Raw genomic sequence first — 26,412 nt, forward strand, 5'->3', positions numbered from 1 at the left:
GTGGGGAATCAAACCTGGCTCATGCTGGCAGGGGAACGTGGTAATTGTAGTCCATGGATATCTGGAAAGCCACAATTCGGCCATACCTGATAGGTCAATCAGACAGAGCTGCCAGTACTGGGCTGTTAAATACCTGGAGAGGGTGGGGTTTGGTGTGGGGAAGGACCTCAGTGGGCTATACTGTCTTAGAGTACACCTTCAAAAGCAGCCCCTTCCTCCAAGGGAATGGATGCCTACGGCTTGTAAAAGGAGGAGGTCTCCAGGCCCTGCCTGGAGGTTGGCAACCCTACACTCAGTCGTTCCTGCCTTGGGCAGGTTGTGGATAAGCACAGCAAGTGCAGTTCCCTCCTCTGGCCTCAGCGTGTCAGGGTCACCAGCCAGGCACCATGGGGCCCTCCCAGAGCTGGACAAGAGCCATAGCATCTCTGTCTTTAAAACCAGGCACCTCCTGAGGCCCACTTGCTTCCCTGGCTCCCTGCCTGACTCCACCCCTGCCCGCCAAGAACACACTGCTCGCCGTGGCTGCTTGCCCAGGGAAGCCGAGGACACTGCGAAAGGTTTCTCTCTGCATTGCCGAACTGCCAGGGGAGCGAAGGTCTGCGTCTCTCGGACTCAGGACCGAAACTGCCCTTGCCGGGGTCGGAAGCCGGTGACCAACGGCCTGCTCTGGAGCCCTGGTCCCGCCAGGACATCGCCAGGCCCTCCTGCCAGAGGGCTGTGGGTAAGACACTGCTAAAGGCTGGGTGCGTCAATTTGCGGGAGGGAATAGGTTTTGCTAGCCATAAGTCTCTCTGAGTATTGGCACATTCCCCCCCCCACCACCACCACCACCTCCCCAAGCAGCAAAAGGCCCCAGGTTCTGTGACCGAGTTCAGTGTCCTCGGGATCAAAGACTGCTTGAGAGTCCTAATGCCTTTCTAATATTTACCAATGTGCCTGCAGCGCATAGGGGAGGCAAAGCACCGTCCCTAATGCAAGCACAGAATACCCTGGAGAGCAGTTGGGGCCCTTTCCCCCCCCCCCCAAGACTCTCTCAGCTCGGTTCCAGCTCACTCCGGTTAGAAACGCTCAGCCGCTTCTCTCTCTGCCTCGGGCTCCTCCCGGCCTCTAAAACGGCCAGCTTTCTGTTACTGCCGAATCCCTGCCCCTCCCTTCCCCTTCTCCAACCTCTAAGTGGCATTTCCTTGGAAAAATGACCAAAGAGGTCCCAGGAGAGCCTCTTAACCAGCAGCCAAGCTGTTCCGTGTGGGCGAGGGCAGACCTGAGCTTTGTGTTTCTCCCCCCCGTCCACCACTCTTTAGCTTTTTAAAGGGCTTTTTCCTCCTTTCCCCGCTGAGGCAGGCTGTAGGGCTGCATTGTAGCTCGGCAGAGATAGGGAGCGGTTAAGGAGGCCAGCCTCCAGGTGGGACCTGGGGATCCCCTGGAATTACACCTCATCCTTTTTCTCCAGGCAACAGAGATCAGTCCCCTTTGGAGAAAGTGGATGTTTCGGACGGAGGGCTCTGGGACACTGTAACCCTCTGAGGTCCCTGCCCCACCCCATCCCACCCCGGGCTCAGTTTCCAAATCTCCAGGAGTTTCTCAGCCTGGATCTGCTGAGCCTCTCCCCTTGGCACCCCTCAAGTGGGGTTCAGGGCAGGGGTAGATGTGGCAAAGTCTCGGTGGTGTCTGGATTTTGGCACAGGTGAAGGGGGGGGAAGGGAGTGAAGCAGGAGTGGGACTGCATTGCAGGAGCTGTGAGGTTCTTTGGGATGGGACCAAGGGAGGGGCAGGCTTCCCTGACATTCTCGTGCCATTGACTGTGGTTGCCATGGCAAGGATCAGTTATATGGCTCCATGGGAATGTAGCCTTAACTTGTTTGGCGTGCCTCTTCCCGCCCCACCCCATTTTCCTCCTGTACTTCAAGAACCATGTGAGGTAGTGAACATTCTGGAAAGTTCTTTGTTGCTCTCAGGCTCAAGGCTGTTTTAGCTGGGTCTGCTGCCTGTAAAAGAAAAGTCTGAGCTTGACCCTGGACTCCTTCAATTTTTTTTTCCATTGAGAAACCCCTGAAATGTTCTTCAGGCTTCGAGACACCCCAGAAGTGGCGCAATCATGCAGAATATGGTTGGGAAGCAGAGCTGTGGACATGCCCACCTGGGGCCCCTCCCCTCCCCACCCTCTCCAGTCCTATCATTGGCCATTTTGAGAGGGGAGCGTGGATTGATGTGACCATATATGGTCATAGCATCCATAAATGTTTAACAACATTTTTAAAAATATATAAAAATTAATTAACTGCCACCCATTAGGGTAAATCCTTCCTGTCCCACCAAGAAACCCTAGGAATTCACAAAACCCTGGCTGAGAAAGCCTGGCTTAAGCTCTCACAGCTTAACCTACCTCACAGGGTGGTGGTTATGAGGAGGTTATGAGGAGAGAATGCAGAATCAGAGGATGATGTTGTCAGCTCCTTTGGAGACTAAGTGGGGGATCTGGTTCACGTCAAGGACAGGTGCATGAGGAGAGTACATTTAACACACACACACAATTTTCCTGACCTGAGCCACTAATTTATCCCACTAAAGAAACGTACGTGTAGTTGTTGGAATGGGTAAGTTTGATCAGCGGGTCTAACAGTTGCTCCCAGAGCCACTTCAGCGTGGGAAAAAGGCATGGTGGTTAAGGTGGCTCAAATAGTGTCTACACCAGCCTTTCTCAACTTTTTTACCATTGAGAAACCTCTGAAACATTCCTCAGACTTTGAGAAACCCCAGAAGTGGCGCAATCGTGCGGAATACAGTTGGGAAGCACTGTGGACACGCCCACCTGGGGCCCCTCCCCGCCCCCTCCAGGCCCTCCATTGGCCATTTTGGGAGGGGGTGGCCAAAATGACCATATATGGCCATATCACCTGATAAATGTTTAACCGATTTGAAACCTATATAAAAATTTAATGGACTTCCCACCCATTTGGGAAACCCTTCTAGGGCTGTCAAGGAACTCCAGGGTTCCACAAAACCCTGGTTGAGAAAGCCTGATCTCCACCTTCTTGCTCGAACCACTAGACGCCCATGCGACAAAGCAATGATGTTCAAACCCTGTTTTGTTTTAACTGGGGGCAACCAGTGGCCTCCCAGCCAGGCACTTTCCGAAGGGAAGATCAAGACAGAAGAAAATTGGCAGGCAAACAAGCGGGAGGAACCAGCTCTTACACCGATCTTGCCAAAGGGACAGGTATGACTGTGGGTTTGCCACTGTAGTTAGTTGTTTATCCTCTCAACACTGTGTAATTAGATGTAGCGTTGAGGGTTCCTTGGCTGGGTGGAGTCTGGTGGAGAGGAGAGCCATGGCTAGTAGCAAAGAGCCAGAATCTTGCAACAGAACGCAAAAAAAAGCCCTTTGGGACCTGAACAAAGGTCACAGAAGCCAGGTAGATGCCTTCAGGAAGTCCACAAGCATGTACAGTACTTCCTTTCATCTGATGCTCATCTACCCAACAACTCTGAGTTCTAGTTTAAAAGGAGAAGGGGGGGGAGTTCTCTCTGTCCACTTTCTCCACCCTATACATAACCCTTTGCATCATTCTGTATGCCACTGAACAAGGTTTGGATCCAGGATTACCTTTAAGACCAATGAAGCTTAATTCTGGGTATAAACTTTTGTGTGCATGCAAACTTCTTCAGATACAAGAAGAAGAAGAAGAGTTGGTTCTTATATGCCGCTTTTCCCTGCCTGAAGGAGGCTCAAAGCGGCTTACAGTCGCCTTCCCATTCCCATGAAGAAGAAATCTAAGGAAGTGTGCATGTACACCAAAGTTTTGTTGGTCTTAAAGGTGCCACTGGCCACAGTCTGTGTTCTGTTGCTTTCGACCAACACAGCTACCCACCTGGATCTATCTATATGCCAGATCACGTTTCCTGTTAGTCATTTTTTCCGGGTTGGCCAGGAGTGGTGGGTTATAAATCTAATAAACATAAACTACAATGCCCCAAATTATTTTACTGTTTTTTACAGGTCAAGAACCCCACCCTATTAATCATTTGAGTTGCCCCATTTCTGCATCTTTTCCAGCTCTGATTTCACAGATACTGAGAAAGCATGATTTCTATATGGAGTCATTCATCTCTCTAGCTCAAGATGTATCAGGAAGGGTCATTTCCTCCAACATTTCGCAGATGGAAAATGGGAACATTCTTGTCTAACATTCCTATTTTCTACCTGAGTGATCGCTTACTTTGCAAGATGGGCTCTCTCGGGCTGATTTATGGTGCCATCCTAAACTGAGTTATGCCCTTTGTAGTCTGTGGGTTTAGGTGTAATTCTGCCACCGTGTTTGCTCGTTTGGTTCAAAATAATTTGCCCTTCGGTTTATCGAGATTCAAAGAGTTCATGTACTCTCATGGAAATGCATAAATAGTACAGACCAGCTATGTCCACACACTGGCACAAAGAGTCTGGAATATGAACTCGTTGTCTGTGCAAATAAATATGAAAAGGATCTGGAAAAGTTTTTTTTTCCCCCCAAGGACCAAGTAGGAACCGTGTTTGGGCCACCTTCCCTGTTCTAAGTTGCAGAGACCTCATCTCGTCCGTTTCAAAAACTTTACTGCGGTTGCTGCTTCACTTCTGGGCATGATTCACCGTGATGGTACTTACCTGTGACGCTCTGCCAAATGAGATCAGACCCCCGTGGGGCCTATGGCAGTTCCATGGGTCTTACAAGGCAGAGCTGTTGCGTTGGGCCTTTGGTGGGGGCCCAACGAGAGCTGACATCCAATCTCCTAGACCAGGGGTAGTCAACCTGTGGTCCTCCAGATGTCCATGGACTACAATTCCCATGAGCCCCTGCCAGCGAATGCTGGCAGGGGCTCATGGGAATTGTAGTCCATGGATATCTGGAGGACCACAGGTTGACTATCCCTGTCCTAGACCTCTCTGCCTGCATCTGTACCCACCAAGCAGTTCTCTTGGGAAATTACATCGTGCCTTCCTCCATCCTAGGACAGAACTTTATGATGTTCATTCCTGTTCCCTGGTGTTCAGAAGTTCCTAAATTCTACCTAGTCCAGCATCCTCCTTTCAACAGCAGCAAGCCAATTGTTTCTGTGAAGCTCACAAGAATGGCACAACAGGCCTCCACTCTTGTTTACCCTCAGAGCCTGGTATTCAAAGATACACTGCCTTGGAACCAGGAGGTTTTATTTCACTCTGAAGCAGTCATCAATAGACCTCTCTGTCACTAGCTTGCCACAGTTTACCATTCAAGTTCTTCTCAGCCACTGTGTTACCCCGGATTGACAAAGCATGTAACTGCAGAGATGGTGGCTCTGACATATTTGAAGCTGTATCTTCAGGCCTTACCCTGAATTGGAGTTGACTAACCTGCTACAAACAATAATTATCTCGTCAGTGACGTTGGGCAAGTTGAACGCCAGCCGGCCTATATTGGATACGCCAGAGCCAGCAGCCTCTGGGGGTTGCCAAAACATTGCAGCTCATTAAGAGACTAATTGTTGTACAGCTTTTTGGTTTCGCCTTTGATCTGTTCGGGAGAGAATTCCACGTCAGGAGCCAAATGCAGAGCTCCCAAGCCTCATAACATTTAATGCAGGGGTGCCGTCCGGCCTTGTACACATGTGGAGGGGAACGTGATTGCGGAATGGTCTTCATGGCTTTAGAACACAGGCCTACTTTGAAAACTCCCTGGAAATACTCCCAGTTGGCACAAAGAGAGTCTGAAAAACACACAGACCTAAATGGGGTGGGATTGCATACAGTCCCCAGTTCAAACCAGCCATCATCCCCAGGGAAACACATTTCTGTAATCTGGAGATCAGTTATAATTCCCGGAGAGCTCCAGGCTCAATCTGGAGGAGGGCCTCTGGTCTTCCTTGCAGACTCCCTGGAATTATCTGGCTCTTGGACTAGTTGCAACAGGGTTGTTGTTTTTTTAAGTTCTTATCACCCTAGTTCCACTATCAGCTGACAGGCATAAATGAAGGTAAGAGGCTTCCTGGAACTGAGATAGGAGGAGAGGAGAGGAAGAAGGAATTTTCCTGGTTTAATGCCTGCCTGCTTAAAGGTACAGGAGCCGAACCAGTTAAAAACTGGAGGGGGGGAGGGAGGGAGAGAGAGACTCCTCTAAACAAAAGCGCCTGCCATAAACGAAAGAGTCCCAGGCGTCAATCTTCAGAGGCATGCACAGGGAGGCAGGCCTGACACTCAAAGCTAAGAATAGCCTACTTGACTTGTGGTATATATTACGGTGGCAAGAGGAGAAGGAGGGAGGGGGACATGTGAGACAGGCTGCCTAAACTTGGATCTCCATTGCGGCATGCTTGCCCCATTGGGATGAGATCAGCTGTTGCCGCTCAGATTCTCCAGGGGTGTTTCATCCTCTCCAAAAATACAGCTTGCAGGGCAGGGATTGCAACACCTCCCCTCAGGCGCCGAGGGCGTATAAAAAGGGCAAACAGTCATGTGGAACTTTAGAGAAATTTCTCGGCTCCTAGCAGAACAGTGTATTTAAGTCCCCGAGTGGGACACAAAGGTGAATTTCTCTGAATCTTTTAGCCGGACGAGGTGTTTCCCCCCCTCCCACTCTGGAATTCAAGCAAACAAGACCTCTGCTTAGATTGTGCAAGATTGCTTTGAAGCTGCGCTTCATTATTTCAGATTGAAGTCGTGTTTTGGCTGGCGGGGTTGGAAGAGGGGGGAGGGAAGATGATAAGCAGGTTGTGAAGGTTGAAACAGGATCCAGAAGCCGAAGTTTAATTTCCTCCCCACCTTCCTGACAGCTGCTGAAGCGCTCTGTGGGTTGAGCAGGCGGATCTCCGCTTTTGGACGTCGTCGTTCGGGTGCCACTTTCGTGTCTGGGACGAGAAAGGACTGCTTGAAAACCTTCAAGGGCCACTAAGAACAGCTCTGTTGGGTTCTAATCTTCTTTAGATCCTTTCCCTTCTGCCCTTTCTGTGGATTCTGAGAAAGAGAGGATCATGGCTGACAGCCAGATGCCCTTCTCCTGCCACTACCCCGGCCGTCACCGAAGCCTTCGAGACCCGTTCCGAGAGCCCAGCTTGTCTTCTCGACTCTTGGAGGATGACTTTGGAATGTCCCCTTTTTCGGGAGACCTAACCGCAGACTGGCCGGACTGGGCTCGCCCACGGCTGACCACCGCATGGCCAGGCCCGCTGAGGTCAGGGATGGTCCGCAGCACCGGCCTGTCTCCGCCAGGGTACGGCTCCAGGTTCGGGGGCTACACAGAAGGGACTCCCTTCGGGGGAAGCCCTTCGTCCTTGTCGGGAGAGCCATGGAAAGTGTGCGTCAACGTGCAAAGCTTCAAACCTGAGGAACTGACGGTGAAAACAAAAGATGGTTACGTGGAAGTGTCAGGTGAGTAACAGGTGATAAAGCCGGGGGGTCTGTCCGACTGCTGGGTGGTGGGCATAAGTCATGTGATGTGTTTTTTAGGGTAACATTGGAGGGGGGGGGATGGCTACATAGTTTAATTGGTGCTTTTTAATTTGGAACCTGCTCATCCCACAAAGGAGCTCAGGATGATGTATATGGTTCTTTCCCTCCCCCATCCTCCAGTTCTCCTCACAACCGTTCTGTGAGATCCTCTCTTTGTCAGAAGGTTGAGCCAAATGACTGGCCTAAAGTCACATGGTGTGTTTCATCACTTAGCAAAGATTTGAACTCACGTATTCCCCATTTCTTTTATAGTTTATCATTTTAAGATGTGTTTGGTTATGTAACCCCATGCCCTATTTTATTATTTCAATACAATGTTAAACCCTATTTCTATAGGTTTTATACATATTTTATGCCAATAAAAGGTTACTGACTGACTGTATTGCCCATTTCACCATGTCTCCCTGCTACATTATAGCTAAATTTGGGGGCCGTAGTTTTTCACTACTGGAGCAATAAGCAAATTTTGGGCATTTTTGCCTGGGGCAATGTATAGGGAGAACCCGATCTCCCAAGTTGTATAGACCCTATCCAGCCCTCCACCCCTGAGGAGTCGCTCTTTGGGGCTATATTAATTTACAGATCCACAGTTTAATCACTATTTTGGCCCTAAATTATAGGCTGGGAAATTCTTAATTGGCAAATTATGATCAGACCAAGAAATCCCCTTCAAGCTAAGGATTCCAGTTCTGACTTGGAGGGCTTTTTTTGTTTTGTTTTTTTGCTCTTTGGGGTCAGGGAACTATTCTGGTTCTAGTGTGCTACTGGAATGGGAAATTGAAAGGGTAGCCTTTTAAAAATGGCCTTTCTTCCTAAGCACGTGACAGCTTTTGATGATTCATCCACAAGTTATTTTTGGTTTCAGTATCCAAACCTCTCTGCTCTTTTAATAACATTGAAATTAAATTAAATCTGTTGATTGATCAGCATAAAGGCAGGTGATCCATCAACTTCAAAATTTGTAAACAGCCCTGCCAAAACCCAGAAACAAACCACAAAAGAAAATAGTGAAGAAAAGGAGGGGTGTATCCTTGGTGTGAATTTCTAGAGCACAAGCCTACTCAACTGCTTATAACAAGTGTCATCTAGTGAGTGGTTCAGAAATAGAGGAGCTCTTGATAAATAAGGACATGTGCTCCAAAACACAACGTCCATAAATGATTCTTGTGGGACGTTGATTACATTAGAATTTACAAAGTTTGTCTATAAGTTCATCTCAGGTCTGTGATGACCTGTATTTGATTTAACACAATATATAGATATTCTGGACTTTCTATGGATTTACGGAGTCTTTTGAATAGGCTGAAAATATGTTCTTCGTCTTGTACATGGATTCCCTTTCCTTTTTTCCCCAGCATTAATAATAGGTTACTCTGACCTGGTAAATCCAATCTCGTTAGATCTCAAAAAATAATCTGTGTTTGCTCCTGATGGGAAACCTCCAAAGAATTCCAGAATTGTGACGTGGAGGCACACCACCAAACAACTCTTGCCCTGAAAACCCTATGGCAAGGGTGGCCAAAACTGTGGCTATCCAGATGTCCATGGACTACAGTGACAATGAGCGCCAGTTGGCAGTGATTCATGGTAATTGTAGTCCATGGTCATCTGGAGAGCCACAGTTTGGTCATCCCTGCCCTTCGGGGTCGCCATGATTCAGCTGCAACTTGGCGGGGGAGAGGAGGATCATAGTTTGCAATGACACCAGATTATCAGATTACAAACAGAGAGCCAATGCTTAGGGTCCTGGGCTAGGATCTGGGGGGGGGGGTCCCGAGTTCAAATCCCTACTATTCCATGGAAGTTTTCTGAGTGAGCTTAGGCCAGTTCAGAGGACTGCTTGTGAGTATCAAAAATGGAGAAGGGGAGAATGTTGTAAGATACTTTGGTTCTCCATGGAGGAGAAAAGTGATATATAAATGTATATTAACGAATGAGGTTGCTTACCTTCCAAACCCAGATTGGAAACCCAGTTAAAACCATGGTTCTTGGCTTGGAAGACAAATGCTACCCAGTATTGGCAAATTCAGATCTTATGCAAAAGTTTGTTGTCCGCTCAATGGGAAATTGAGAAAGATGCAGTGCATGAGAGGGAGGGGAGGAGGAAGAGGGAGTCGCATGTCTGTGGATTGTTTGAATCAACTGCTGAATTGTCTGAACTGAGCCACCAATGTCTGCGTATACAGCGAGGAATACTTCAATACTTCCCAGGAACAGGAAGGCCAGCTTTACTGGGGTGGAGCACCTCATCCACATTGCCCACCTTCCAACGACAGTGGGCTTTGGGGTGCTTCCATACAACACTGTCATGCAGTCATAGCTCTTGCTGGTTTCCCCTGCTTCCCCAAAGGGTTTTCCCAAACATGCTTGGGTTCAAGATCTCCTCTCAGGAAATTATAATCTAAGCAGATTTGAGATCCATGTGGTTCAGAAGGTAAGCATTCCCACAATTCCAAGTTCACTTTTGGAGTGGCTCGCTTACCCTCTGTCGGACTTTTTGGTTTTTAGAAAAGTTCTTGTAAAGAAACAAAATGGCGGGGGAAGCCCTGGGGTTGCAAGGGGAGGATAGTGCAGATGCCAGGGGGAAATATGGAGATGTCCCTGTGTGGAGAGAAGAGAGCTGGGGGGTTTTGTACCCCTCTTTTTACTAGCAAAGGAGTCCCAGAGCAGCTTACAATTGCCTTCCCTTCTCCCAACAACAGACCCCTGTCAGGTAGATAAGGCGGAGAGATCTCTGGGACTAACCCAAGGTGGCTGCATGTGGAAGGAGGAGTGGGGATTCAAACCCAGTTCTCCAGAATAGAGGCTGCCACTCTTCAACCACTACGCTACACCAAGCTGGCTCTCAGCTGGGGCTGCGAACGCCTCTATGTTTGTAGCAGCAAGGAAATCATGGTGGGAAATGGCTCCCAGGTAGGAAGGTGAAGTGTAGTTTTATAAGCAGATGCTGAGAGGCAAATGGGCATGTGGCGTTTTTAAATAGGATTTAAATAGGATTGCCCCCTTTCTGTAAGGACAAACATTCTCTGCCTTTATTTCCCCACAAGGAGGAAGGGACACCTTGAGTCTGCACACAGCATGTTCCTGCTGGGGGGAAAACAACGTGGGCTGACTTTTCTGGGCTACGGTCCGTTCAAGAAAGGAAAACAGTCCTCCATGTTTTCCCTCATACATTTAGGGCTATCATGATCCACAGGGTTGATTGGGAAGACCTGGGTAGAGTTGCCAGTTTGCAACTGGGAGATCTTGCTGCAATGTTCCCTGGGAAGTGGCACCAAGTGCAGCCGTGCCTCTTAACAGTTGCTCTCGGGTTGCCAACTGTGGGTCGGGAAAAACCTGGAGACTTTAGGGGTAGAGCCAGGAGTAGGCATGATTTGGAGTGATGGTAGACCTCAATGGAGTCAAGTGGCATGGAGTCCCCCCTCCAAAACACCCCTCTTCTCCTCTTTAGTCTGGAGTTGAGCTCTAATTCCAGGAGATCTCCAGCTCCCTAATTTGCCTTAATCTACCAGCCCCCGCCCACCCAGCCATGGCCTGCTTAACTATTTGGATTCCAGTTTCACCTATAGCAGGGAACAGGAGGACCAGCTGTGGGCTGGCACAGGAGGTACCTTCTCTGAGCCACACTTGGCTTAATCTGGATTTACGCCATTCCTTCCCCTCTTTTCCACGTCCCAAGGCCGTGTCTCAGCCTTTGTTCCCATCTATAATATGGAACAATTGTCCTTGCAGTTTGGGTTGTTTTTAATTAATTTCCAGATGTCGCGTCATCGGGGAAGTTGTCAAGTTGCGGCGTTTCCCTCCCTGTTTCTTACAAGCTGTCTGATCTGCAGTTCTGAAAAGCGGGCTCTCCTTTGATCTGCCTCTCCCGCAGGCTTTGGGATGAGACGAACAAGCAGCTCTGGTGCCAACCCAGCTTTGTATCTCTGATTAAATTCCGTGTACCTGACAACATTTTAAAAAGCCCAGAGAGACTAGGCCAGGGAGACAAAGGGAAAAGAGATCGGAGACGGGGATTTCGGAACACATTACAGTAGAACCCGTTTAAGACAATTTAAAGGGTCCTCCGGTCTGTGAAAAGCGAGGGAAGCCACTGAAATTCCCCACCTGTTCCACAAAGAGCAAGGACTCGTTGGCATGTCCATGCACGTCATTTGATTTCTCGATGGCAGCCAAATGTGTGAATGAGACTGGTCTACTCTGGCTTGGGAAATTCCTGGAGAATTGGGGTTGGTGCCTATGAAGAGGGAAATTTGGGGAACGGTTTCATTCAGAGAGCCAAGATGGTCTAGTGCAGTGGTCCCCAACCTTTTTATCACTGGGGACCACTCAAAGCCGGGGACCACTCAACACCTTTTACTGAGGCCCAGTGGGGGGAGGTAGTTTATTCCTCTACTCTCAACCACTGCCCTAACGCTCTCTGACTCTGGTCGCTATGGTAATGTTTAAACATCCCTTCAAAATAAAATACAGACACGCCACAACAATGAACATAAGGAACATTCTATTTTCATGGAAATTCTAACTCATGACAATGACAAATCAATGGGAACCCTGAGCTTGTTTCTCTGCAACGAGATAGTCCCATCTGGGAGTGATGGGAGACAATGACACCCAAAATGTGTTGTAAAGGGCGGGGGGGATGAAGTAAAGGGCCGGGGGGGGGAGGCGTCCTTCGCGGCCCACCTCTAATTAGTCGAAGGACCACATGTGGTCCGCAGCCCACAGGTTGGGGATCGCTAGTCTAGTGGTTAAGAACAGCAACCTTTAATCTGAAGAGCTGGGTTTGATTCCCCACTTCTCCACATGCAGCCAACCTTGGGCTAGTCACAGTTCTTTCAGGGCTATTCTCACAGAGCAGTTCTCTTTGAGCTTTCTCAGCCCCACCTACCTCCCAGGGTGTCTGTTGCTGGGAAAAGAAGGAAAAGACGTTCATATGCTCCTTTGAGCAGTGAAAGGTGGGGTACGGTCAGCCTCCACTTCCAAGTTACTGTGAGCCCTTGATGTGGCCTGGCATTTCCTCAGCTGTTCCTCTGAAGCCATATCTGGGCAGTGCCTGCCCACGCTCTCCTGTGCCTTTTATTGCTTGCAGGAGCTCTCTGAAATTGGCAAGGAGCAAAACAGAGCCACTTGGGACTGTTCTTGCTTGAAAATGCCACTCCACATAGCTTCTCTGTGTGTTTATTGAGTTGCTTCAGACTGCAGCTGTTCCAGAGGGCTTGGTTGGTTAAACCAACATCACACTTGACAGGGAGTTGCTCCCAGAACTTGGCTTGAAGTGAAATCTAAGTTGGATCTGGATTGATCCGAGCTAGGATTTCTGGCGATCTGGGGGGCGTGGGGTGGAGCCTGAAGAGGGTAGAATTTGGAGAAGGGGGAGCTTGCCAGACAAAGGACCCCTTGATTCCCCCTTTTTCAGATTCACACCTGCAAACGGTAAAAGAACAACCCTCTTGGAAACAGGGTTGCAGAACTATGCGTCGGGGAGCCATGCCCTGCGTGAGCCATATGCAAGCACAAGGTGCAAGCAACTGCCTTGTTTTGCAGATAAATTCCAAAACCAAAATCCTGGAATATCTTCTATTAGGACTATACAAGACATCACAAAACGGTGTGCATCTCAATGCACAGTGCAAGCTTTTGGCTTCTCTAGAACTCTTCTTCAGGCTGGATGTTCACTAGGAGGGGAGGGACCAAAAAAAAAACCAGGAGAGAAAATATATGGTTTCAAAGGGAGGCTGTGACTCGGCAGTAGAATTCCTGTTTGTTTGCAAGTCTCAAGTCTAGTTAAAAAGCTCCAGTGATGTGCGGGACATTTACCCAAGATTCTAGAACAGGGGTAGTCAAACTGCGGCCCTCCAGATGTCCATGGACTTCAATTCCCATGAGCCCCTGCCACCTGGCAGGGGCTCATGGGAATTGTAGTCCATGGACATCTGGAGGGCCGCAGTTTGACTACCCCTGTTCTAGAATGTCAGAGTATGCAGGATGGACCTTTCTAGGCCAGTGATTGCCTCAATAAAAAGGCAGCGCCGTGTATGTAAAACACAACAACCTGCACTTACAATCTTGCTGTGGCAAACGAGACGGACTGTAGGCTAAATTGGACTCATCGTGACGCAGTTGGATGCAGAACAGGTTTTTAAGTGTACCCAGTTGCTGGCACAAAAAGAGGGTGGGAATGCCATTTTTCTTTTGTGAATATGAGACGCAGCTGAAGGGTAAATATCTCTCCGACATTAAACGAGACACGTAGACCCTGTGCAAGGCAGTGAACGAAAATAAACCGGGATGGTTCTTATTGCGGGAGGGAGGTCAATTTAAGAGGTTGTAAAAGGTAAACAACAAGTGGAATTCAAACGGGTAACAGAGAGCCAGGGTCACATAGTGGTTAGGATGCTGGGGTAGGACAAGGGAAACCTGGGTTTGAATCCCCACTCAAATTTACTAAGTCACTTTGAGCCTGTCATTCCTGTCCACTTTCTCTACCTCACATGGTTGTTGGGAATGCTGGAGGATCAAAAGGAAGAAAGAAGAGCTATGCACACTGTCCTGAGCTCCTTGGAACAAGAGCAGAAATAAAAAACGTGATAGCTATGTATAATCTACCAGACAAAGAGTCTAGCCATGTAGGGGTGGTCAGACTGTGGCTCTCCAGATGTACATGGACTACGATTCCCATGAGTTCCTACTGGGTCTCATGGGAATTTTAGTCCATGGACATCTGAAGAGCCACAATTGGCCACCACTGGTAGTGGATGGATGGATGGGTGGGTGGATGGCACTGTCAGAAGGTTTGCCAACTTCCAGGTAGGGTCTGGAGATATCTTGGAATTACAGTTGATCTCCAGGGTACATAAATCTCTTTTAAAACATCTTATTCCACTGCTCAAGGAGAAGTTAGACTTTGGAAGGTGGGCTGCATGGCTAAGACCCCCCTCCCCCATGGTCCTTCCCCTGCCTAAAACCCATGCTCCCAGGCTTCACCTTCAAATCTCCAGGTATTGCTGAACCTGGAGATGGCAACCCTAGCTGATGAAAGGAAAGCTGCCAGATAGTTTTGGGTGAGAAGTACTGTTGGAAATTTGTTCTCTCAGGATTTGCTGAAAGGTTTTTTCCCCACCATTCTAATCTTGGCAGGTAAACACGAAGAGCAACAAGAAGAAGGAGGGATCGTCTCCAAGAACTTCACTAAGAAAATCCAGTAAGTACTAAGGCCCTTAGCTGTTTTGTTCTACGGTTCTTCTGCATGTATCTCTCTGTGAATGTCTGTAGTTCACCCCTGTGTATTTGCATCTCTTTGTGCCGTGAGAAACACCACAGATGCAAAAGACATCTAGTGAGTTTTAGCAAAAAAAAAAGATGAATGTGGGTTCACCGCCAAACCAGACCTGATTTGGTAGTTCTACAAACTCCTCTGCATTTTTTTCCCCGTAAAGCAGGTGTGAAAGAGGCTAATTTGGATTAGGACTGTGGCATGAGAAAACGGACGGGACTTATGTTCCCGTCTGTGCCATGATTCCATCCTGAAATGATGCCACATAAATACTATTTGCTTTATTGTGGAAACATAACATGTAACTGTCTCCACATTTACCAGTCCCAGATTGTACCTCTCTTTTCCCCTACTGGAGCTAATAATAGCATGGGAGAGAGGGATTCTCTCAGAGCAATGGAACAAAAGGAAGTAGTCCCTATGAATGAATGAATGAATGAATGAATGAATGAATGAATGAATGAATGAATGAATGGATGGATGGATGGATGGATGGATGGATGGATGGATGGATGGATGGATGGATGGATGGATGGATGGATGGATGGATGGATGGATGAATAGATTTCTATACTGCCGATCCTAGTGGCCAGCTCTTTTTCTATATATCAGTGATAAAAGTTAGCGACCTCCACAACCCTCCTTGGCAGATTGACCAAAGGTTCATCTATCAGTGATACATTTCAGTATATATGACTGGATTGACAATGGTTGGCTCTAACGTGATAATTAAATGTATGGGAAGGGGACCCAGGGGTGGGGGCACACTTCATCTTGCTGAATTACAGCGTTCACAGGGTCAAATTACTAGAACATTACATCTCAAATGGCCAGCTCTTTCCAGAAAAAGGACAATGGCAGTTGTGAACTCCCTGAATTGTACAGGGGGTTGGACTAGATAACCCTGGAGGTTCCCTCTATGAGTCTATGAAGATCATTCTGTTCTATGAAGCAGCTGTATAGGGCTGAGGGAGAACCTGCCCTGGCTCATATAGTTTCGCCAATTGAAAATACTCTCCCTACCAGTATTGTTACTCCTAAAAGGGAGAAAAAGTCAAGTACTTTCTCTTTGTCTTTTCCCCCCTGCCAAGATTAATAATAGCTTGTGGGCATCAGTGAAACCACAAGAAAAGGTGAAGGCTGCCAACCAGAAACCGTGATCTAACAAGGGGTCCCTACACCTGCTGTTGCCATTTAAAAACACTAGAAGGATATGTTCTAGATCGTGCTATATTGCACCCACGTTGACCCTTGTTCTCTTTTTGTAAAAGACCACGAGGGGACAAAGAGTATTTGTGCCTGGCAGGATTCAAACAGAACCAGGTCTCCAGGAAAGTTTGACCTTTCCCACCAGCTGGTAGCTTAGTCATCACTTTCATTATCTTCTGACAATGGTCTTCTGGAAGGTTCAGGATGGGGACACTCTTCACATTTGGGCACTCACCGGTAATTAGGTCACGGACTTTGGCTGGAATCCCATCTGGTAGCTTACTAAGTATAACGCTTCTCCTGGCCCTAAGTACCATAGGGAGAACAGCCCTTAAATCTTGGCACCATCTCTTGAGGGCCAGCATGATGGGGTTAAGAGCAGTGACCTCTGATCTGGAGAACCAGGTTTGACTTCCCACTAACCTCCACCTGCAGCCAGCTGGTTGATCTTGGGCCAGGCACAGTTCTCTCAGAGCTCTCTCATCCCCACTTACCTTATAGGGTATCTATTGTGGGGAGAGGAAAGCCTTACATGCTTTGGACCCTACGTACCTACAGGACTGCCTCCCCTAGTATGTCCCCTGAAGAGCTTTACACTCTACAACAGGGGTAGTCAAACTGCGGCCCTCCAGATGTCCACGGACTACAATTCCCACGAGCCCCTGCCAGCGAATGCTGGCAGGGGCTTGTGGGAATTGTAGTCTGTGGACATCTGGAGGGCCGCAGTTTGACTACCCCTGCTCTACAAGTATTAACGGGGTAATCCCTGACCCCAGAGAAATAAGGCTACAGGACAGGCGTACCTAGATTTATAATCCATCCCAAGGCTGGAATGACTCAGGAGAACCTGCTGGATCTCCCAAACTGTAGGCTCACGGCCAGGGCCGGATTTTCCTGTAGGCTAACTAGGCTTCAGCCTAGGGCCTCAAGATCAAGAGGGGCCTATATTCCACATTTTTTTAATAAAGGTTAGTACCAATCACAACATGTTTCATTGAACATATCGATAGATATCGCACAGCAATGATGAATTTTATTATCTCTCGTGTAATTTACAAACTTAAAAATGGGAGGTGAAAGGGCCACATAAGTGGAATAGCCTAGAGCCTCTTTTCATGCAAATCCAGCCCTGCTCACGGCCCTTGAAGAAAGGGGAATTTGGAGAAAGCAGGTGGCCAGGGAGGAAAGGTGACTTCCTGCTTCGGCTCAGAGTTACCTTAGAAAATGACTCATCAGCATGCATTTAAAAATCTATTTAGGAATCCGCGGCTCACGCTCTGAAGCCCCCACTGTTTGCTTTTAAGCACTGAGTCATGCTCGAGAACTTTCTCTGTCTGGAGATTGCAAGGCTCAGGGGATTTTCCTAGATGGACAGGACTCTGGCCTTATCACCAGTGCATAAAAGTAGCAGGGGCAGCTGGGGTTTGGGACTCCCTCAACAGAAGTGATGCAGCCTGCAGCCTGCAGCCTGATAGAGAAATCATATAGGGGAAAGGGGGAGATGTCCATATCCTGTATTGCAGATTATTTTACCTTTGGAACATCCTGTTACATATTTGTTTGGTCATCGTTGTTCATAGTGCAAAGATTGTCTTTAGATTTTGGGTAGCACTTGCTGGGGTGAGATGAAATGTAGTGGAGATGGGGGATCATGATAGGGTCACAGGGAGGGATGCCAGCCTCCAGATGGGGTCTGGAGGTCTGGAATTACAACTGATCCACTTGGTTCCCCTGGGGAAAATGGCTGCTTTGGAGGGAGGCCTCCATGGCAACATATCTTTATTTTTTTAATTTTTATTTATTACATTTTTATACTGCCCCCCTCTTATGCTCAAGGTGGTTCACAATACAGCTCAATATACATGTTCCAGTATGAAATGGTACAAGAAGAAGAAGAAGAAGAAGAAGAAGAAGAAGAAGAAGAAGAAGAAGAAGAAGAAGAAGAAGAAGAAGAGTTGGTTCTTATAAGCCGCTTTTCTTTACCTGAAGGAGTCTCAAAGGGGCTTACACTCACCTTCTCTTTCCTCTCCCCACAACAGACACCCTGTGAGGGAAGTGAGGCTAAGAGAGCCCCGATATTACTGAAGAAGAGTTGGTTCTTATATGCCACTTTTCTCTACCTGAAGGAGTCTCAAAGCGGCTTACATTCACCTTCTCTTTCCTCTCCCCACAACAGACACCCTGTGAGGTGGGTGAGGCTGAGAGAGCCCTGATATTAGTGCTTGGTCAGAACAACTTTATCAGGGCCAAGATGAGCCCAAGATCACCCAGCCAGCTGCATGTGAGGGAGCGGGGAAATCAAACTTGGCTCGCCGGATTAGAAGTCCACACTGCTAACCACTAAATCATGCTGGCTTTCAAGAACCAGACTTTGTAAACTGTATTAACTTCACTAGTCAGTTAACCATTAACCTTTTCACCATTTAACAATCAGCCATAACCCAACATAACCCAAACGCTAAATGTTTAACCATTAATCCTTTAACCATTTAACCGTAACCCAACAGATTGGTTGGGCCAAAGACTGCAATGTGAGGTATCCAGTGGGCATAACTGATAGGAGGGGGTGGTGGCCGAATTATTGGCCACTGTGATACAAAGGGACAATCAGCTAGTCAAGAAACAGTTCTAGAACAGGGGCATCCACAGTTGGTGGACATTGCTGATTCCTGGGCATTCTGGAGTAATCTTTTGTTGGTCGCTGCTTATTTTAGTTCACTTATTTGTTTCATTTAGACTATGTAATGATTATCAATTAATTATGAATTCCCCCTATCTTGACAATGTCTTTATATGCCATTAAAGGTTTTTTGAAATTTGAGTTGATAGGAGGGGGTTCTGGAAGGCCCAGGAGATGTTATCAGCTCACTGGTCCCAACCAAAAAGTGTGGCAGAAGAGCTCTGCTTTGCAGGCCCTGCGGGACTGTGCTAGCTCAGGTTGAGTGCCCTCCCCCTCCAGGTATTTCCTCAAGTTGACAACCCTAGACACAGGACAGCCAGAGCACAAATGTGGCTGAAGGTTTTAGATGGAAACCAGGTTTTGAACCAAGCAGGAAATGACATCTCATCATGAGATTTTTATCCTTCTTCTGGAAGCCCTGGGCTGGCTCACTGGATAGGACAGTGTACAAATTAAATATTTTAAATAAACTACTTATGATGTTTTTTGCACCCTCCCTAGCTGCTAGTGCTTGGATATGCACTGCAATTTCTGTGCATGAAACCGCAGAGTCCTTGCAGCTGCCTGAGAAGGAGCTCCTTTTTTGGACATGGATCTTTTTCTGCTGTAATGCAAAACATTCTTGGGTGTCCTTGCTCTAATCTGCCCCAGCAGCCAGTCACCCTGGTCCCTGCCAAGGAATTTACATTGATGTATACAAAGACCTCTCTCATGCAAAGCCAGAATTACAGTACCAGGAGGAGCATGGCTTCTCCTCAGCAGAAAAGTATGCAGAACTCTTTCTTCAACATTCTACCCTCGTCTTCAGTTTCATGCTGAAATAACCCCTACGGTTTAAGCAGGTGATTTCTTTCATTCACCACTAGATTAGGGAAACTGTCAAGAAGTATATTAACTTTGGACAGGGGGACACCCAAATTAAAATCCCTCCTCAGGTATTTAATAGGGGTGTCAGTTCCCAGGTGTTAACTGGGGATCCCCTGGAGTTATAGCTCATTTCCAGGCAACAGAGACAGTTCCCCTGGAGAAAATGGCTGCTTGGGAGGGTGGACTTCATAGCATGATACTCCACTGAGGTCCCTCCGTGCCCCAAATTCCGCCCACTCCCAGCTATACCCCCAAATTCTCCAGGTATTTCCCAACCCAGAGCTGGCAACCCTAGCCATAAACCATCTGGGTGCAAATCTCGTTTCTCCATTGTTTAGGAATGGGCTGGAGATAGAGTTAGAATCATAGAGTTGGAAGGGACCTCCAGGGTCATCGAATCCAACCCCCGGCACAATGCAGGAAACTCACTATTACCTGCCCCACCCACAGTGACCCCAATTCCATGCCCAGATGATCATTTGCCTGTTTAAAGAAAAAGATCTGGTCAGTTGACCAGTCAAATTGGGTCAAGTGTTTCAAAACCTTTAATTTTATTAGGCCAAGTTTTCAAATACTTTGTCATGTTTTTGAGACTCTGCTAATTACAAAAACAAGCCAGTTGCTATGTGATGCAATGAAACAGACTTTTCAGACCTTGCAATGAATTGATTACAACTGTTCCAGGAGGTTTCTGGACCTGCCAGTGGTTTACTGAACCGTTATTCCCTTTGGCTTTTGTCCTGGAACACCAGGGTCAGCCTACGGTCACAAAATGTAACACAATGGAAATGAAGCAAACAGCAAAACAGTGGTCAGTTTTTAAAGGCAGCTGTGGACGAAAGAGAGTAGGCCATCTCTTCCTTGTTTGGAGAGGCCTGCAGATACTACTTACTTATTTACTTATTTAAAGATTGTTTGGAGGGGCCTGCAGAGGCTGAATGATTGGTTGGTTGGTTGGTTGGTTGGTTGGTTGGTTGGTTGGTTGGTTGGCTGGTTACCAGATTTCTATACCGCCCCTATCAGCCTGCCATCTCAGGGCTGTTTACATTGATAGGTATAATAACAATTAAAATCATTAAAACAATTAAAAACAATTCAACAGTTAAATTGGACAATCTGTTGGTAACATCCCCATTACAGTACTCCTCATTGGAGCAGGCAGTGAGAACCGTCCGGACTGCAGCAGGGGGAGACCCTTTGTTGTTCATGTGCTCCCTTGTCCAAACTGGCCTCAGCCATAAGCCTGGCGGAAGAACTCCATCTTACAGGCCCTAGGGAACTGATGTTCTCCAGGAGCTCATTCCACCAGGTAGAGGCCAGGGCTTTTTCAGCCCTGGCCCTAACCGAGGCTAGTCAAACTTGTTCAGGGCTGGGGACTACCAAGCAATTTGCTGTTGTGAAGGCAAGCACCCTCCGGGAGATATATTTTGATAGGCGGCCCCTTAGACCAGGGGTAGTCAAACTGCGGCCCTCCAGATGTCCATGGACTACAATTCCCAGAAGCCCCTGCCAGCAAATGCTGGCAGGGGCTTCTGGGAATTGTAGTCCATGGACATCTGGAGGGCCGCAGTTTGACTACCCCTGCCTTAGACTATGAGTGCTGTGGTGAACCCAAGGTCGCCCAGCTGGCAGCATGTGGGGAAGCGCCAATCAAACCTGGCTCGCCAGATTAGAAGTCCGCACTCCTAACCACTACACCAAGTTTCTCATATTGTGAAGTTTTGCAATATTTGCCATTTGCCTGCTTCCATGTGCTTGTGGAGAAAATATTTTTATTATTTGTTGCATTTATCACCATCCTTTCTTTTTGGACTCAGGGCAGGGTGCAACAGAATAAACATTCAAAAAAAATAAAATATATATAAATGTTATACAATAAATAGTTAAAATCTAAAATATGGAGGGGGCGGAGTTGTGTGACACTGTGACATCCTTTCCACCTGAGAAACTGGAGTGCATCATGCTCTAGGAATCCTTCTGATCTCTATAATAAAGATCATAGAGACTGGGAGGTTCCTAGAGCATTGCACAACATGGTGATGTCACTTCCAGTTTTCCAGCCAGAAATTATGTCACAATGTTTTGCAGTGCTGCTGACACCCGCCTCTGTCTGCTCTGATCTTCCCACTGGTTGCTAGCCGAGGGCAACATTAATAGACACACCCGTTAATAAATGCAAAAATGCTATCATGATGATTTTTTTAAAAACTCCACTGCAAATGCTGTTATCTCAAGCTATATTTTTCTTAGATTCAGGTGTTGGTCTGAAGCAGCAGAACAAATTTTGAATCCAGGGGCACCTTTAAGGGCAATAAAGATGCTGCTGGCCTCATATTTCTTGCAATTCAATCCTGGGCAATTCAATTCTTGGGCAATTCAATGCCCAAGAATCTGTCTTTAAGTTTGCCCTGAGACTAAATCAGGATACTTAACAAAATTTTCCGTTTCATTTTTTCCCTAGGCTTCCAGGAGAGGTGGATCCCACCACAGTATTTGCTTCCTTATCACCGGAGGGGCTGCTGATCATTGAGGCTCCTCAGATACCTCCCTACTACCCGTACGGAGACAGTAGCTATGGCAACGAGATACCTGTGGACAACCAGGAAGCCACCTGTGCCTGAGGCTCTCCTTGTATTTCATCCTCTCCCAGCCCTTGCTCATCCCTCCTTGTGTGACTGCATTCGCCAAAAGCCGATTTGATTTTGTACATTTTCTTATAAGATCTCCTTTTGTAAGAACCGGTCCTGCTGCTTCCCAAGTTCTAGTCAGATCTCTTTGTTGCTGGGAGACGGCCCAGGCACCCTGGAAATGACATGTCTCGTGAGTTCTTTGTGGTTCAGATGCCATTGTGAGCGTGCACAGCAGCAGCGTGGGCTGAAAGAAGCCTGGGAAATCTATCTCTTCAAGTTGAGGGCTCTTCAAGTTGTGTGTGTGCGTGTGTGTGTGTGTGTGTGTGTGTGTGTGTAATGTCAGCAAGTCACAGCTGACATACAGCAATCCTGGCAAGGACTTTCAAGGCAAGAGAAAAGTAGAGGCGGTTTGCCACTGCCCTCCTCTGTAGCAGGGATGGCCAAACTGTGCCTCTCTGGAGGTCCATAGACTATGGACCATAGTCATGGTAATTGTAGTCCATGAACATTTGATAATTGTAATGGACATCTAAGACTCATGGTAATTGTAGTCCATGGACCTCTGGAGAGCCACAGATCGGTCATCCATTGTTTTACTCAGTGGCATTCCTTAGTGGCATCCCATCCAATTACCAACCCTGATTAGCTTCTGAGATCTGACTCTACCATGCTGACTCCCTTCCCCTTTTCCCCAGTAGCCATTGTTATAACATCTCATATGTTATAACACCCCATTTTATACAGTTCCTGAGGCCCCATAATAATGACCGTGAACCAGAGTAACACCACCCAGCAAGACCTGTAGTGCTTCCAAACCCGCTTGAGGTTGAGTCTGAGGAGGGAACTACCTGAAGATGTCCCCAAGGAGTACAGGCTCGTGGCAACTTCTGATCCTAGGGCTGGTGTTTCAGATCTTTCTGGCTAGGAAGCTGGATTCAAACTAATTTCCACTGATTCTTCCTTCATGTAAATACTTGAGGTTTCCCCCTGTCCCCCGGTAGCAGGAAAGTTCCATGTTACAGATGGAAAATTTAGGCGGCATCCAACCCAGGGACTTTGAAGACCCAGGTTCATTAACCTTCCTAAGACTGACTGGATGTACTAAAGAGTTAAAGAGGCAGCAGGCTTAAGAGCCTGACATTCAACTTAAGAGCCTGCAGTAAGCCACTTATTTGTTAGACCTTTAAATACCTTACTCTTAGGTAGCAAAGATGTGGCATCACCCTTGCTGAAAGTACACAAGAGTTTATTGGACAGTGTGAAAGCCAACCTGCTGCTGTAGCATTCAAAATTGGTTGAGATCTGAAATCCCTTGCTATCTACCATGGTACACATAACCCATAACTCAGATACCTTGTTCCACTTGCTGTGCCTGTCCATGGAATGCAATTCTGTACCTTCTTCTTCTGGCCACTGCTGCCCTTCTTTGGCCATTTGAAGTCCCTGCCCAGCCTGATGTATGTAGAGCTTGAAGCCTAAAATACTAGCCATTGTGCATATGGTGAACCAGATATAGCTCCTGCCTCAAAGGAATCCACCAAGGAGGTGAAGAAACTTTTGGGCAGCAAAAATAACTTCTCCAAGTTCACCTGGCGCTGGAATAGCCAGCCCTCGTTGAATGTTTACCTTTCATTGACCATGATTCTCAGCCCTTTGGTTTTTTGGGCTGCCTGTGGCCCATCAAAACCCGTACCAACCAACCACTGATTTTGCACTGAAATTGCTCCTGCAATTGGTCCATCCCAGTTTACAGATGTTTCTGGAGCTTTGATGCTGAAGGGCTGAAGAAGATAGAGAACGTCTTTCTTCTTGAGAGCGGCAGAGCTCTTTGGCTCCCAACAACTCTTCTCCACTACGGCCACAGTGACCCATCCAGCATCAGGATGAGCCAAGCCAGTCTTACTGCTGCTGAGACCACGACAACATCACATTGGCGGCTCCTTCTTGCATGAAGATGTTCTCCCACATCAATTAACACACCTTGCGGCTCACCGTCCCATCAAGGTCTTACGTGCTCCAGTTTTGTTTGTCAAAATACATAACAAGTCGTCTTCGTCAGTTGAATGTCAGTGGATGTGAAATATTTATGGCGATAGGAATAAACGGTTTATTATGCTCCTGCCCGTATGTAATTCCCCCCCCCATGGAGTAGGAGCCCCGTGTTTCTGTTGAGAGAAAAATCAAGATTATGTTGTAGACCGACAAGCCGTCGAGACACCAGAAGTGTTTTAAAAATGTATAAGATATGACTGTTTAGACCTGATTCATTTTCTTTTTTTCAAAATGAGATTTGTGCATTTATTTGATTAATAAACAAATGGTGGAGTTCTTAGGTGTCCAGGTGTGAATCTTTACAATTTAATGTACCCCCTAAGCAACTAGCAAAATCTATCCCATGTATTTACGACACTTCCTTCCCTGTCTCAAAAGAGGACATGGACTTCACATCCCGTGACTCTAGCAAGAACCCCATGGAAATTCCGCACACAAGTTAATGCACTTTCAATGCACTTTAGAAGCAGATTATCCTGTTGTGCACAGGAAAATCCAGCTGCAAAAGTACACTGAAAGTGCATTATCCGACACATGCAGAATGAACTAGAAAGCTGAAAGGTAAATCCAGGAAGAGTTGTGGCTGAACAGGTTTCCCATATCTGAGCAAGATAGGGGCTTTTTTTTGGGGGGGGGGTAAGTCATGTCCCTTCCCTGGACTCCCCACACTTTCTACACAGCCCCACAATAGCATTCCATGTGTGTGCTCAGCTCTGAAACAGGAGAGAAACAGAGACTTTGGGGATGGGGACAGCAGAAGGTGGGATTTGGGGGCAGGGAGAGACCTCAGTGGAGTATAATACTATGGAGTCCACCCTCCAAAACAGCCATTTTCTCCTCTTTAGTCTGGAAATGAGCTATAATTCCACAGAATCCCCAAGTCTCACTTGGAGGCTGGCATTCCTAGGCAGAAAACACCTCCAGACTTGGAGAAATGGCACAGAGGAAGGCGGGAGGTCTGACATGGCGTGTTTCCAGACTGAATGGAGCTCCACTCTCTTTCCAAAACAACCTTCTCCCAGGGGCGGTCTTAGTCTATGAGCAGCAGGGCAGCTGCTCAGGGTCTCATGGATCAAGAAGATCTGCCCACTTATTATCTGTTCACATGTTCCCATGGTCTTGCCATGAATGGCACCATGTTCTTTGCCTACTTGTTTCACTTGTTCCCTCTTTTCATGTTCCAGTAATTTCCCACAGATCAGAGGCTCGGGGGTCTCCTCTACGGCCTGAACTTGTTTTCAGTATTTTAACAATGGGGATGCATAAGGTAGGAATGCTTTGTGGAGTCTAGGCTCAATGCACACTTTTGCATACCTGGGAAAAATTCGTGGCTGGTATGTTGTTCAACACACTGGAATTTGCATTGGGGGGAGGGGTCACTAGGGAAACATAAAGTTATGCTTGCAAGCCTGCTCTTTAGTTTTAGCAAGGAAATGTCTTTCTCTCTGTTCATTACTTTTTTTTTCTATAGGGATGCCTTTCAACAAGTCTGGCAGGGACTCAACATCTGGAGAGCCACAGATTGGCCACCTCTACCGTAGAGCATCCTTTTTCTCCAGGGAACCGATCTCTGTAATCTGGAGAGAAGCTGTAATGCTGGAGGTTTCCCCTGGTCCCACCTGGAAGCTGGCATCCCTGTCTGGTGGCCACTAACAAACTGGGGGTGGGGAGGGGTGAAAGCTATTGTGTGAATGCCCTCATGAGCTTTCCAGAAGCATGTTGCTGTTGAAAAGAGAACATTGGGTTACATAAACATTTCATCTGATCCAGGAAGGTAAATTTTATACTCTCTTCTTACAAGCAGTAACAAGAGCCTAGATTTTCATAGCCACGATGCCATTTGAAAAAGGGAGTGTTGCATTTACTCAGTTGTGTAAGAAGGCATTTTGATCCTTGGGGGCTTTCATGCTGTAAGCTTGTTTGGAGCAGAAAAGATAATTGCCTTGGATTACATCATCGGCCATCCCTTTTTCATTCGGGTCAGTGGGAAAAGCACAGTTCAGCTGCTAATATAGCTCCCTTTTCTGAATACTTCCAGCATTTAAAAGTTCTACTGCACAATCTTCTGCCAATTTACTGGCCTTAGTCTGCACAGGATTGCACTGTTTAAACAGCTGAGAATTCCTTGTGCGTTCTACCTGGCGGTCTACCTGAAATTACATGACAACAACACTGGGCTTGTTTTTTCCTTACCTTTAGGATTCTTTCAGCATTGGCCTGGTGTAGGATTTACCAACAGCAT

The 26,412-nt window shown here is 47.3% G+C and overlaps 1 protein-coding gene across 3 annotated transcripts; it reads left to right on the forward strand.

Moving 5' to 3' along the window:
* The first annotated feature begins 509 nt into the window (after nt 1-509).
* Nucleotides 510-24,446, forward strand: HSPB8 (heat shock protein family B (small) member 8). Of its 3 annotated transcripts, XM_077307907.1 has the most exons (5): nt 510-721; nt 3,110-3,217; nt 6,781-7,375; nt 14,597-14,660; nt 21,950-24,446. In XM_077307907.1, exons 3-5 carry the CDS (start codon nt 6,979-6,981, stop codon nt 22,107-22,109), a joined length of 621 nt encoding a protein of 206 aa, XP_077164022.1. In that variant the 5' UTR covers nt 510-721; nt 3,110-3,217; nt 6,781-6,978; the 3' UTR covers nt 22,110-24,446. The 3 variants fall into 3 exon arrangements, with proteins under 3 accessions (XP_077164022.1, XP_077164023.1, XP_077164021.1); XM_077307908.1 differs by lacking the exon at nt 3,110-3,217; XM_077307906.1 differs by lacking the exons at nt 510-721; nt 3,110-3,217 and having other exon boundaries at nt 6,168-7,375.
* The last annotated feature ends 1,966 nt before the right edge of the window (nt 24,447-26,412 follow it).

The sequence above is a fragment of the Paroedura picta genome, chromosome 13 (genome assembly GCF_049243985.1).
Source record: "Paroedura picta isolate Pp20150507F chromosome 13, Ppicta_v3.0, whole genome shotgun sequence".
NCBI classification, from domain to species: domain Eukaryota; kingdom Metazoa; phylum Chordata; class Lepidosauria; order Squamata; family Gekkonidae; genus Paroedura; species Paroedura picta.

Excerpts from the sequence above, each read along its gene's own strand:
- HSPB8 (XM_077307907.1), top strand. The coding sequence starts at position 6,979 with ATGGCTGACAGCCAGATGCCCTTCTCCTGCCACTACCCCGGCCGTCAC. Across the intron at positions 7,376-14,596 it reads TGGTTACGTGGAAGTGTCAG|GTAAACACGAAGAGCAACAA; the intron begins GTGAGTAACAGG and ends TAATCTTGGCAG. Across the intron at positions 14,661-21,949 it reads AACTTCACTAAGAAAATCCA|GCTTCCAGGAGAGGTGGATC; the intron begins GTAAGTACTAAG and ends TTTTTTCCCTAG.